The sequence below is a fragment of the Juglans microcarpa x Juglans regia genome, chromosome 2S (genome assembly GCF_004785595.1).
Source record: "Juglans microcarpa x Juglans regia isolate MS1-56 chromosome 2S, Jm3101_v1.0, whole genome shotgun sequence".
Classification (NCBI taxonomy): Eukaryota; Viridiplantae; Streptophyta; class Magnoliopsida; order Fagales; family Juglandaceae; genus Juglans; species Juglans microcarpa x Juglans regia.
The window spans coordinates 8,154,119-8,167,830 of record NC_054597.1 but is presented as its reverse complement, the minus strand read 5'-3'; the positions used below and the strand labels follow the sequence as shown (position 1 = coordinate 8,167,830).

Genomic DNA, 13,712 nt, shown 5'->3' with positions numbered 1-13,712 from the left:
TATATAGGTTGAAAGGTATAAAACTGATGTACTGGTTTAAGAATTCCAAGTACGTACGAACTTGGAACCGAAATTTATTACAAAATTAATAATCCATGCTATCCAGGCTCTGTTTGGTTTTCAAATTTAGTTAAGTTAAATTCAATCTAATTTTAAATTAAATTTAATATCTAAATATTCAATTCTCAAAATATTAAATTCATTCTAACTCAAAATCTTCTTATATGTAGAACTCATAATATTTTTTAACTTAAAATATTTTTATACGTGAGACCCATAATTTTTTTTAATTTCTTATAAAAAGTATTATACTTATCTTAATATATAAATACACTTTAAATTCAATTTAGATAAATCTTATATAATTCAATATACTATTTAATTTATTACTATTTATAAATAATTCAATTTAACTGAAATCAGCTAAATATTCAAAGCCTAAACGTATTACGTACCGATCGAGAAGTCAGCCTTTTCCGATCGAGATTATAAACTGCGAAACACGTGTCGTCCTTGTTCCTCGAGTCAGACTTCTCAGGACTCAGTCGAGAGTCTACCCTGGCTTAACACACTCGTGGGTACAGATGAACCGAGTGCGCGCCTCCCCAAAGATTTTAATTTGAAAACTATTTATGGATTCTTTTTTAGTACTTTTTTAATAATAATTATTAGTTTTAATTATTTGTCTTAAATATATCAATCGTTTGCAAAACTTGCTGCAATAAACTTTCAACATATTGATTTTTTTTTATAGTACTAATTAATAATTTTGTACATGAAATACTTAAATTGGGCCAAAATTCATCTCAACTCATTTTATTTAATTCTTACAATTTTTTCAAATTTTAACATAAAATATAATAAAAAATTCAACTTATTCAAATTTTAAAATAATAATAATATTAAAAAATAATATTATAATAATATTTTATTCAACTTTCAATTTTCATCTCAAATCAATTTAACTCAGTTCAACATTTAAACGTAACTATTAATGATACGTAGAGCTTAGTGTATCATTAATATTTTAATAATATTTTATTTAACTTTCAACTTTTATCTCAACTCAACATTCAAACACATCTATTAATGGTACGTAGAGCATAACGAACTATGTGATTAATTAAGCTTGCAAATAATTTTTTTTTTTAAAAATATCTTTGTAATCATAGCTAGAGTGCAATATTCCCAGTAACTAATTTCATGTTAAGTTAAAACTAACACTAATTTATTTCGAATTCAAATATATCCCCAGATATTTACTGCTATTATTTTTTACGCACAAGCCATTTCCCAACAACGACTCTGTTTTCTAGACGGTAGAACTACTACTGATCCACAAAGAATGACAAGTGTAAAGTACTATATACTGGAAAAGAAATGAAAGAAAGTAATGGAATATTGTAAGTATAATGGTTCCTTGCATGCTTATGATCATCATTTGAATTGGTCCATCCACCAGTTTTTCAATAATTAATTAAGCAGCAATTGAGTAGTTTAACCCTTCCAATCAAAGACAATGGACTATAATAATATCTTTATACGACCCCGAAAATTAAGAAAAACTCAAAAAAAAAAATCTTGAAAAAATAAAATAAATTATCTGATCATCTGCACATGGTTACTGGACTTTTCTTGCAGAGTAACAAGCTGCTGCTCACCCGGCTGGGGCGCCAGGAACTTATAACTAGCGATATATAAAGCTGCTTCGACCCTGCTAATTAAATAGTAAAGCCCAAATGGGGAAATTTGCTCAGGATCTGAAGAAGGGTTTACTCCATATGGTTGAAAGCATCAAAGCCTGCAAAACTGGTAAAGGTAAAACCATTGCATCTCAAAAGCTTATATATATGTTAATGTTTCTATTCAACCATATGACTCTTTTGATCTCTCATTCGATCTGGTCCGTCTTTTCTTTCTTCTCGATCTGTTTTCTTTAATTACTTTACTAAACTCAAGTACTGCCATGCATGTTCTTATTGATCTATTTACCAGGACATGATGAAGAAGAAGGAGAAGAACCCAAGTTGGAATCTGCTGATCAGGTATACCTGTTTTTGTTTTCTTCTTATTCTAATTTTTTTTACACCATATTAATGGTGAATCTATTGGTTATGGAGTGCTCATAGCAGTATTGAAGGGTATATTAACTATAGATCTGTTATTTTTCATTAACAGAAACTTCGTGTACAAGATAGAGCCATCCACATCAAAGTGGCAAGAGGTCCAAAGCGCCCAAGTGTACCCAAAGGTGCCCCTCCTCAGACCAGTTGAAGTCTTGAAGATCACGTTGTTTTTTCTTTTATGATTTTTTTTTTTTTTAAATTTTCTCCCTTAGGCCCATACGTCTTGTCCATTTATTCTCTTATTCTTATCGTTTCGGGTGTCTCTTAACATATAAATCGTGGGATTTGAACAATCTTTTTGGCGATTAATCATCGACTCTATGATAGATCAAAAGACTATTTGGAAAATATCTGTCTTTAATCATGGAGGTTTAAGACTTAAATGCAGATATTTAAGACGTACTAGATTACTAATGTATATGATCGATATGTTTTTGTTTCTTTTTGGATGTCCTTCTCATAGTTATCTCTTTAAATTTCAAGAAAATAAAATGAAGACAACAGCCTAGCTTGGAAAAGAAAGTTCTGACTATATTTGTTTTTTTCCCCAGCTGGTTCCGTTCTTATCCTCTTGGAGTACGGTTTCCATAATAATCAACCGTTTTTCTCTTCTCTTTTTTTCGAAAAAACCATCAGTATATTGCAGAAACAAACCAGCTATTCAGTCATTTCAAAATTTTCCTTCCCGACAGTATACATAATCTGCATAGGCCCTCTTCTAACCAAATTCTTTCATCTGTTTGCATAAGAGAGCCAGTTTTGCTAGTAGATGAGCCACTTCATTTGTTTCTCTGTAATTGAATACAACCTTCCATCCAGGCCATTCCTTCAGCATTGACTGAGTATCATGCACCAAAGACCTATAATCTGTACATGTTGACATCTTCTTTACTGTTTGTTGACTTTACAATAAGTTGAGAGTCTCCCTCAAATTCTACTCTAGCTAAACCCAAATCAGCACATATTTCCATTGCCTTTCTTAAAGCCATACCTTCAACTATAATAGGTTTCATATTAGAGCTATAGTTTGTGCAAACACAGGCCATAATGTCACCAAAATCATCCCTGATTATAATGCCTAACCCAGTCTGTTTTCCTTGATCATCCACATGAGACGCATCCCAGTTAGCCTTGACATACCTGTCAGCTAGTTTTTTCCATTTTGTTGCACTCTAACTGTAGCTTCTCCTGATTGTTGTTCACCCTCATGAACATGTGATTGAAGAAAAATATCCTTATCTACACTAGCAACTTTTATAACCTGTTGTGGACTCTCAGAAGTTTTTCCAAAAACTACAAAGTTCCTTCTGATCCATATTCTTCTCATAACAATATTTGAAAACTGTACATCTTCATCTGACAGCCTTGAATTTAAATCCAACCATAAATCCTGAAAATCTAAAGCTGAGCTTGACCATTTTGAAACTGGACTTGAATTTTTAGCCCAAATATCACTAGCTGCAGGACAACTCCATATAGTATGAAAAACTGTTTCAGCTTCCCTTTGGCAAATTGGACATAGATCATTATCAACCACCTTCTTTTTAAAAAAAATCTGCATTGTTGGTAACAACTCATTAGCTGCTTTCCATAAGAAGTGTTTAATTTTTCCTGGAACCTTTAGGCTTCCTAACTGTTGTCAATCAAATCTAGTTGCTGATAATCCAAAAGATTCTCCACACTTTTGTCTTTTGATTGTGTAATTAATGCAAGTGGTATGCACTTCTAACATTAAGGCTCGTTTGTTTTCAGAGATGAAATGAGATGAGATGAGATTAAAGTTAAAAAGTTGAATAAAATATTGTTAGAATATATTTTTTAATATTATTTTTATTTTAGAATTTGAAAAAGTTGAATTGTTTATTTTATTTTGTGTGGGGATTTGAGAAAGTTGTAATGATGAAGTGAGATAAGATGAGATGTTTCCTGAAAACAAACGAGACCTAAAATTCCCATTAGTAGTATATCCCCAAATCATTTTATCTTGAGTACGCCTACAACTTACAGGTATTCTACATATCTCAGACATCAATTCTTTGTTCCGGCCAGGTGCTTTCACTATCTTCTAACAACCGTTTTTCTCATTAAAACATGAAAACGCTAGCTTAATTTCCTAACTATATTTGAAGAATATGGTCCAAGTACATGAGAAACACCGTTTTAGATGAATACAACGACTATACAAGCTAGCAGCTTTAGAAGAAGAAAAAAAAAATACTATATATATATATATATATATACAAGAGAGGTACTATAGCGAATGTACGTACATCCATGATGAATCCAGCTCATTCCTATTTGCAAAGAGAGAATTTTATACCACATATTTTCAGCATCTAATCAACATATATATATATATGTATGATATGTCATTTTTATCTTTTTATTTTAATGCAAATATGTACGGCATGTTTAATTAGAATAAAAAATTGATAAATCACATATTGATTAAATAAATGTACGTGGTGTATGGCTTTTATTCCTCATTTGCAAAATAAGACAGAGTATTAAAGCAGGCTAGAAAAATAAAAAGTTGCCGACAGATTTACATGATTCCAGGCTTGTTCATATGAGAAGGACGTGGTTTACGTAAGTTACGTTAAGAAAAATTAGGGTTACAACTGATATTTCCTTCTGGAAATAGAGAATAATGTATTCTCGTTAATTATTACGAGTCGTAATCATCTCATTACAAGAAAAATAGATTTTTGTGACCATTTAATTGTGGCGAAATGAGTATTTGTGATCAAAACAGACTTATTATAACTGTAAATAGTCATTTTGCTAGAATTAACTGATCACAAATAAACAATTTTCTTGTAGTGTCTCTAATATTGAATTATTTATCACGGCCACTATAGCTATATATATGCATGCAAGAGAATTAGGACGTTACAAATTCTCGACTGTAAAGCAAATTAGGTTACATCAAATTAGTTTAAATAACGTATCCAATAAAACAAAGAAAAAAAAAAAAGGTGAAAGGGGCTAATTAATAATCGCATACACGCACCGGCCATGAATAATTTAAGCGTATACAAGAAGACTTACTAGCTAGGCCCGGAAAGCAGCAAGTATTAGGGATTGCTCCTAACTCATGTGATATTCATGTTCTTGCCCCATACCCATGACTCACTTCACTGACTGAGACTTGAGTCACATATTATTAGCATAAGTGACCATTGAAAATTCAAGTGACATCTTTCAGACTGTTAGTTAATGGAATGTTCGTACAAGACTAGTAATAGTGCTTTAGCGATTATGTTCCCATGTATCTCGCTATAAAGACAAGACGGTCATTACAAGAAAACTGTTTATTTGTAACCAGTTAATTCTAATAAAATGATTATTTGTAACTAAAATTAGTTACGAATAGTCTTTTGGTTACAATAAATTAGTCATGACAAAAGCTCATTTTTCTTGTAGCTAGCAATGGTTGCCCAAAGATGCTATTGGATTCATTAGGACTGGCCAATGAGGCCTGGGTGTCGACTATGATGAGTAGACCGTACTGTTTCCTTAATGCAAACATTGGGCTTGTTAGTGCGTAGGAAGGGGAGTGGTGACCTCTATTAAGCCTAAGTGTCATTCACTGTAATATTATACTCAACGGTGGCTCCATACGGTATAATGTAGGTTAGAAGATTTCTCAAAATTGTTATGTGATAATTCATTCTGCTTAACATATGTTATTTCACTGAGTCTCCGTACCTATATCGGTGGTGAATCAAAGAAGTAGGATGCCCTCATAAGGGGAGGGGGAGGGGATGTATAGTAGGAATACAAAGACCCTCCTAATTATGTAGCATGTATAAAACAAATTGATCATGATATGGCACGCACCATATATACATACATGTATATATATGAAACTTTACCATGTCAGCCATTAACTAAATGCATGAACACCATATATATATACTTGTCCTATATACCACATTAGCCTAAAATTAAACAAAACACCAATAACTATGATGCACGGTTGTTAATGGGTGATCTCCACACCAGTAGAGATCCTACTTGAGATGATATTCTCCTGATCCATGACTAGCCTTGAGTTTTTTTTTTTTTTATAAATATTATCTGACCTTAGAATATATTAAAGTTTGATTTGCTTTCACAAACCTTTCAAATCGTCTTATCCTATCTCATCTCAACATCTAAATACTATTCAAATACAAACATATTTTTATTTCAAATTTTCAATATTTTCATATAATAATCATTACTACTTTTTCAAATTTCTAAATAAAATACAAAATACAAAATTTTTCAAATCTCAAAATAAAAATAATATTAAAAAAATAATATTATAATCCTCTTTTAACTTTATAATAAATCTTAACTCATAAAATCTTAACTTAAATCATTTCACTACTATTAATAAATTAACTTATTATTATTTATGAATTTATCTTCTCATCTGTGTAATCAAACGAGACCTAAATAATATTTGACATGAGAAATACGTTGCATTAATCATATTGTAATTCAAAGGTAAAAATAAGATTACTCCAACGAATATAGAAATTATAGGATCAGCCCAAATTAACAATAGAATAGGAGCTCGAATTCGTACCATCCCACACTTTTTCCCCCTCTATCCTAAAATCCCACGCCAACCATACAAGATAAGTTGCAATAGTTTTTTTCTCTCATTTTTTCTTCTACAGGCGGCTGGCGGCTGCTTTCAGAATAAATAGCAAAAATGGTGGATTAATTGTTTTCTGGTGAACGTTCACAGCATGCATGCATCCCATACCGACAAATAAAAATCTAATATATATATATATATATATATATATATATATATATGTATCATTATTTTTATTATCATTTTCTTAATTTTTAAATGATATACTAAATAATTGGCATAAATAAAATATCATAAATAATTTTTAATGAATAACTTTCTTAATAAGAAAAAATCAGTCTCTTTTTCTGAGAAAGCAACAGGTCAGTAGACAATGATGCCCAAACGTGTCACCACCGCAATGAACAACTCAAGCTTACCAACGCACCAAAATAGAGATAACAATATGTGATATGCTCCATAAATTCAACACGAATATGATATAAAATTAATAAATTTAGATTTGATATTAATAAGTTCAGGTTAAAACGAGTTAATCCATTAAGATATAATTTATAAACGAGTCAACCTACTTAATGCAAAATTAATCCATTTTGACTCTTTAGAATTTATTTCAAACTTTAAACTTTATTATTATTAAGTTGTAATTTTAATATTTTTTAGAATGCTTATGTTTTTGTTATTTTTATTGTTAGAATTGTAATTTTAGACCTATGCTCATATTGTTGTCGTATGATTTGTAATATTAATTTTATTATATGTTAAAATTAAAAAAATATTGATATATATTTTTTAAGATATTGTGGTTATTAATAAACATAAACTTTAACTCTTACTTAAAATTATTTTAATTAGTTCAATTGAGTTATGTGTTTTAGTTTAATCTATTTACATGAAACAAATGGATTTAAATAAGTAGTATTAATATATTTTTAATTAATTATTAAATAGATTAAAATAAGTGACATAACATAACTTATTATCTAAATGAATTAAATTAAAATTTAAAAATTTCACATATTTAACTTAACAAGTTTTTGAATTAATCTATATATTCAATAGTTCATTACTTGATCTTGTCGCGACCCGAAAACAGAATTTAACACCCCAACTAATAAGACCAAAGCAGCCGTCACGTCACAGACTCCCATGAACGTCATTCCTACCTCGCAGACAAATAAGAGACGTGGATTCATGGACAACCACGAAAGATTCCGAAGGTCATCAATCCTCAAAAAGCACCGAAGATTCTCGCTATTACCCTCATTTCTCACAAGCTCGTTCTGTGCAGTCTCGGATTTTCCCGATGGCCTCGGCGGCGCGTGCAATCCACTCCGAGCTTAGGTCTACGAAGCCGGTTCTTCAGAGGAGAGAACCGCTGGCGCCGGTTCAAGTTCAGGTTCCCAAATCCAAGCCCGCCGATTCGGATGGAACTAAGGTTGTATTGCAGCCTCGGCTGTGTAATCTGAGATCGTACGGCTCGGATCGAGTCGGGGTGATAAAGACGAGGAGGGACGGCGGCGATGGCGTATCGCCGTTCTTTGCGATTCTTTCGGAGTATATAGAGAGCTCGAGGAAGAGCCATGACTTTGAGATCATCTCCGGTCGGCTAGCCATGGTGAGTTTCCGCACGCCGATGTTTCCTTTTCTCTGTTAAATCAATTTGATGTGCTATATATGCGTCGTTGGATGCGTTTGAGCTCCATGCAGATAGTTTTCGCGGCAACCGTGACAGTAGAGTTGGTGACGGGAAACTCGTTGTTCAGAAAGATGGATGTTCAAGGTATTGCGGAGGGAGGTGGGGTGTGTTTGGGGGCCATTACTTGTGCTGCTCTCTTCGCATGGTTCTCCAGTGCCCGAACTAAAGTAGGTCGGATCTTCGCCGTCGGCTGCAACACGTTTATCGATTCCCTCATCGATCAGATTGTCGATGGCTTGTTCTACGAAAGTGAGCTTAGTGACTGGTCCGACGAAATCTGAGACCGGAGTCAAATCAACATCATCTTCTATCTGCAAGCTTAATTAATACATACATAGATAACAAGGTTTGGTCCTTAATTGGATTAGGATATAGTCATGGAACTCCAATATTTCATGGTATGGTATTTTTGTAAATTTGGGATATTTCTAGTCCCTTATTAAGCATGCAGTAATAATATATATAGCTCGACCAAATGTTAATTTGGTTCTGTTTTTTTATATCTTTTTTTATTTTCTTGAAGTCAAATTAAAAGAAATTGTTGGAATTAATAATGCAGTGAGATAGATATATATATTATATATATATATATATATATATATATATATCTGATGGTATCTGCTCAACATAACAATGCAAAATCTCACCTACTCCTTAATTAGCCCAAAAATGGGCAGCTTCGTTCGAGAAATTGCAAGTGTTATCCAAAATAAGTAGGCATAAAATTAATGATATTTTATGATAACTACTGAGAATCGAAGTAACACGTTACGTATATAATTTTAACTTTTTACAAAATATTATTTTATTAAAAATAAATATTTATATAAACAATTTTAATATTATATTATGTTATAAAAGATTAGGAATACAACGGCACCCCGTATTCCAAAACTCACTAATAATTTTCTTGAAAAAGGAAGAACCACTAAAGTAGAATACGGCGGGGCCAAGGGAATATTTTTGGTGCAGCACGGGGTATGTTGCGCAAAGATCATAAAAAAGAAGACAACCACGCGGAAGGCATTCAATTTGGCAAACAGTACTAACACTCAAAGACTTGTTTGGATTTAAAAACTATCACAGTTCATATCATCTCATATAATCTAATTATTACAATTTTCTTAAAATTTTAAATAAAATATAATAAATAATTCAACTTTTTTAAAATTTAAAATAAAAATAATATTTTAATAATATTTTATTTAATTTTTATCTTATATTTTCTCAACTCAACTCGCTATCTCAAGACAAAAAACTAGAGTGCCAAGGGAAAGAAACAACTTGTTAGAGATAGTGATCAAGAACAAACTACCTTCAAGATTACTGCTGGCCCCACATACTCATTAGATAAACAAAATAATTCAAATTCAAATGAAGATAACACCGATGATATGTACTTTATTGAATATCATACTAGAACCAACTAATATTTGAATATTGAATATTTGTACTCATTTATAGATGTAACACTTAAATGCAGTTTCAATTCAAATACTTGCACTCTATCCATATAAACACTAAATGCAATATGACTGGTATAATCTTGAATCAACCTTTTTCAGTTTACTTTCTAATTTGGTATCAAAACTTATCAAGCTCACGCTTTTTTTTTTTTTTTTCCTGATTCATTATTGGCCTCATCACCTGCACCTATTGTGCCTCCCTTTTCATTCCAAACATTACCCTTTTGGTATCTATCAAACTTGATTGAACCAATTACTTAAACTGGACTACTCAATTTATCCCAATTCTGAGAAGACATGAAAACTTAATCTTATATGTTGTTGGAGGACTTAATCTAGCCTATAATCATTTTATCACATCTCTCATCTTTTCAACCCGTGATAGCCCCCATTTCCTTGATGACTTCCAAGCTGAATTGCTCAGTTATGAGCAACTCCTTGAGGTCTAAAGCAAATCTCTCTCTTCTGAAGGCACTCAATTGGCCTTCTTCACTCATAAACAAAAACTCCATCAAGGAAAGAAATCAAATTCTCAAACTAGGAAAACCAACACATCTCTTGACCTCTCACCAATTCCAACTCTACTTCTCAGACCTCTAAATCATAGTCCTCTAGCACACATTTCTTCTCAAATAGATTTCTACCTTGTCAAATATGTGGCAATACCAATCATCAAGCCATCGATTGTTACCATCGAATGGACTTCTCTTATCAAGGCAGCATCCCCCATCACAGTTGGCAACAATGGCAGCTCATACTCATGTTGAACAAGAGATTGAACAGCCTTGGTATCTTATAATGGAGTTAATAATCATATCACTTCTGAGCTTGAGAACTTAACCTTTTAGCAGCAACCCTACCAAGCAAATGACAAAGTGACAATGAGCAATGGAGGAGGTTTGCTAATCAACAATACTAGTTCTTCTTTGCTCTGTAACTTCAAAACAAAATTCCTTTTAAACAATTTACTACATTGTCCTCATGCATTTTCCAATCTCTTATCTATCCAACGTTTTTGTAATGATAATAATTGTTTCTTCATTCTCACTACAACTCAATTTATTGTGAAGGATCTGCAGATCAAGGAAATCCTCCTCCAAAGGCCAAGTAAAGCTAGTTTGTACCTTATTTACCTGAAGCAGCTCAAACTTAATAAATCACCCCCTAAAGCTCCTTTCCTTTTTCACTGCATTGTTAAGTGTTAAAGCTCTCATTCAAATCTGGCACTCAAGATTGGGTCACCCATCAGAATCTATTGTTTATAAATTAGTCAAGAGTTCTATGTTGCCAATTTCTAGTCCAGAAAAGTCTAAACAATTATGTGAGTCATGTCAAGTTGCCAAGAGTAATAAACTTCCTTTTGTTGAGTCCAATAACAGGTCCACCTCTCTTCTTGAGTTAATATACTCAAATGTGTGGACTTCTCTTGCAACTTCAATTGATGGTTGTAAATTTTACATTTTATTTATTGATGATTTCTCCGGATTCACATGGTTGTTTCCCTTAAAATCCAAATCAGAAGTGTTTAGTTGCTTAGTTCGATTCAAGTGCCTAGTTGAAAATCAATTTTCTAGCAACATTAAACAACTTTTAATTGATAATGATGGTAAATATGTGTCTGCTACTTTCCAAGATTACCTTTCTAAACATGGCATTTTACATAAACTCACATTCACTTATACCTCTAAACAAAATGGCATTTTAGAGAGAAGCATAGACATATCACCAAAACTGGCATCTCCCTTCTAGCTCAATCACACCTTCCACCCTATTATTAGGTCGATGTTTTTCTCACTTCCACTTACCTTATAAATAGACTCCCTACACTAGTCTTATCCAACCAATCCCCATACTCTACTCTTTTTAACAAACAACCAGATTATTCATTCCTCAAAACTTTTGGCTGCTTATGTTTTTTCACTTCTTAAGTCCTACAATCCATATAAACTAGTTTTCTGAAGTAAGAAATGTGTGTTCCTTGGCTACAGTGCTAATAAAAAAAACTAATGTTGTCATGAACCTCAATCTAAACGAGTTTACATTTCAAGACATGTAATCTTTGATGAATTGAGTTTTCCTGCTCAAGCTACAACTACTGTTTCTCCAACCTTACATGTTACAACTCCTCCACAACTAGGTTCCCTCTCTAATCCTTTGTCCTCTATTTCTGTTCCTTTATTTTTAACTTCTCATGATTCACTCATATTAGACCAGCTGCCACTATCTTCCCTATCTCTCCCACACATAACAACTTACCTGCCTCTTCGCTTGATCTCCACCTTAATCAAGAGATTACTGCTGCTCATTCCAATACTGATTTCCCTTCTATTGGCATTCCAACTCTCATGACTGAACCTATTTCTCCTTCCCCATCTTCACACGTGTATGAAACCAACACCCCTGAGCCTACCCTCCAATTTATCCCCTCTCTTCATCCAAAATCATAACTTGATCTCAGACCAACTCCTTGAAGCCTAAATGATTCCCAGATTATCAACTCTACTAGTCTACTAAACATCCTCTTTGAGCCATTTTCACCCTCTCTTTGCCCTCTGAACCTAGAACCTATAAACAGGCAGTGAGGGACTGTCTTTGGATGAATGCGATGCAAGCTTAATACAATGCTCTCTTGGCTAATAAAATCTGGACTCTATGTCCGAGACCTAGTCATAAAAAGGTAGTGACGAACAAGTAGGTATTTAAAATCAAACAAAAATCTGATGGTACTCTTAATAGGTACAAAATTGAATTGGTAGCTAAAGGTTTTGACCAAGTTGATGGAGTTGATTTTAATGGGACTTTTAGCTCTGTTCTAAAACCTACTACAATCAGGTTGGTTTTAACCTTGACAGTCCACCATGAATGGTTTATTAGACAGCTTGATATATCCAATGCTTTCCTCCATGGCTATCTTGAGGAGGAGGTTTACATAGGGCAACCTCAAGGTTTTGAAGATCCACACCTTCTTGATCATATTTGTCTTCTCCATAAATCTATTTATGGTCTTAAACAAGCTCATTGGGCTTGGCTCTTTACGATTGTCTCAGGCTTTATTGGAACTAGGTTTCATTAGTTCTACTAACACATACCTATTTACCTTTCATCATAACAAAATCTGTATTTTGTACTTATATATGTAGATGACATCATTCACCAGGAACACATCATCTTTTATTGATGCTCTTATCTTTAATCTCAATTGTTAGTTTGCTATTAAAGACTTTAGACCATTATCATATTTCTTAGGAGTTCAAGTCACCAATACATCTAATGGTCTGCATCTTCATCAAGGTAAGTATGTTGTTGATTTACTGCATTGTATGAATATGGCTAGTGCTAAACCAGCACCCACACCGTGCACCTTAGGTGGCAAGCTATCCAAGTTATCACGTGACCCACTTAATGATCCTACAAAATATCAAAAAATGGTGGGAGCTCTTCAATATTTAACTCTCACAAGATCAAATTAACCTTACAATGCGAATCAATTGTGTCAATTTCTACATTGCCCAAGAACCACTCATCTTATAGCTGCCAAGAGAGTATTATGATACCTCAAAGGTACTCTGCACTTTGTTCTTCAGTTTAGCAAATCATCCCTCCAACTCAATGGCTTATGTGACTCAAATTGGGCAGGAAGTCCAGAAGATCGAAAGTCCACTTCAGGTTACTGCATCTATCTTGGCTCATGTTTATTCTCTTGGGCTACTAAGAAGCAACCAATTGTAGAGCATTGAAGCCGAATATAGATCCATAGCCCTTACAATAGCTAACTTTATTTGTTGAGAATGTTGTTTAAAGAACTTCACAATTCACATACCCCTGAC

General features: G+C 33.0%; 1 protein-coding gene and 1 long non-coding RNA gene across 2 annotated transcripts; both read left to right on the top strand.

The window, feature by feature from the left end:
* Positions 1-6,903: 6,903 nt before the first annotated feature.
* On the top strand, positions 6,904-9,027 carry LOC121253178. Its single transcript, XR_005938366.1, has 2 exons — positions 6,904-6,941; positions 8,886-9,027. It is a non-coding gene; the product is annotated as an uncharacterized LOC121253178 (long non-coding RNA).
* Positions 7,934-8,844, top strand: LOC121253177 (stress enhanced protein 2, chloroplastic). The gene is made up of 2 exons (XM_041153120.1): positions 7,934-8,338; positions 8,431-8,844. Exons 1-2 carry the CDS (start codon positions 8,027-8,029, stop codon positions 8,698-8,700), a joined length of 582 nt encoding a protein of 193 aa, XP_041009054.1. The 5' UTR covers positions 7,934-8,026; the 3' UTR covers positions 8,701-8,844.
* Positions 9,028-13,712: the final 4,685 nt, after the last annotated feature.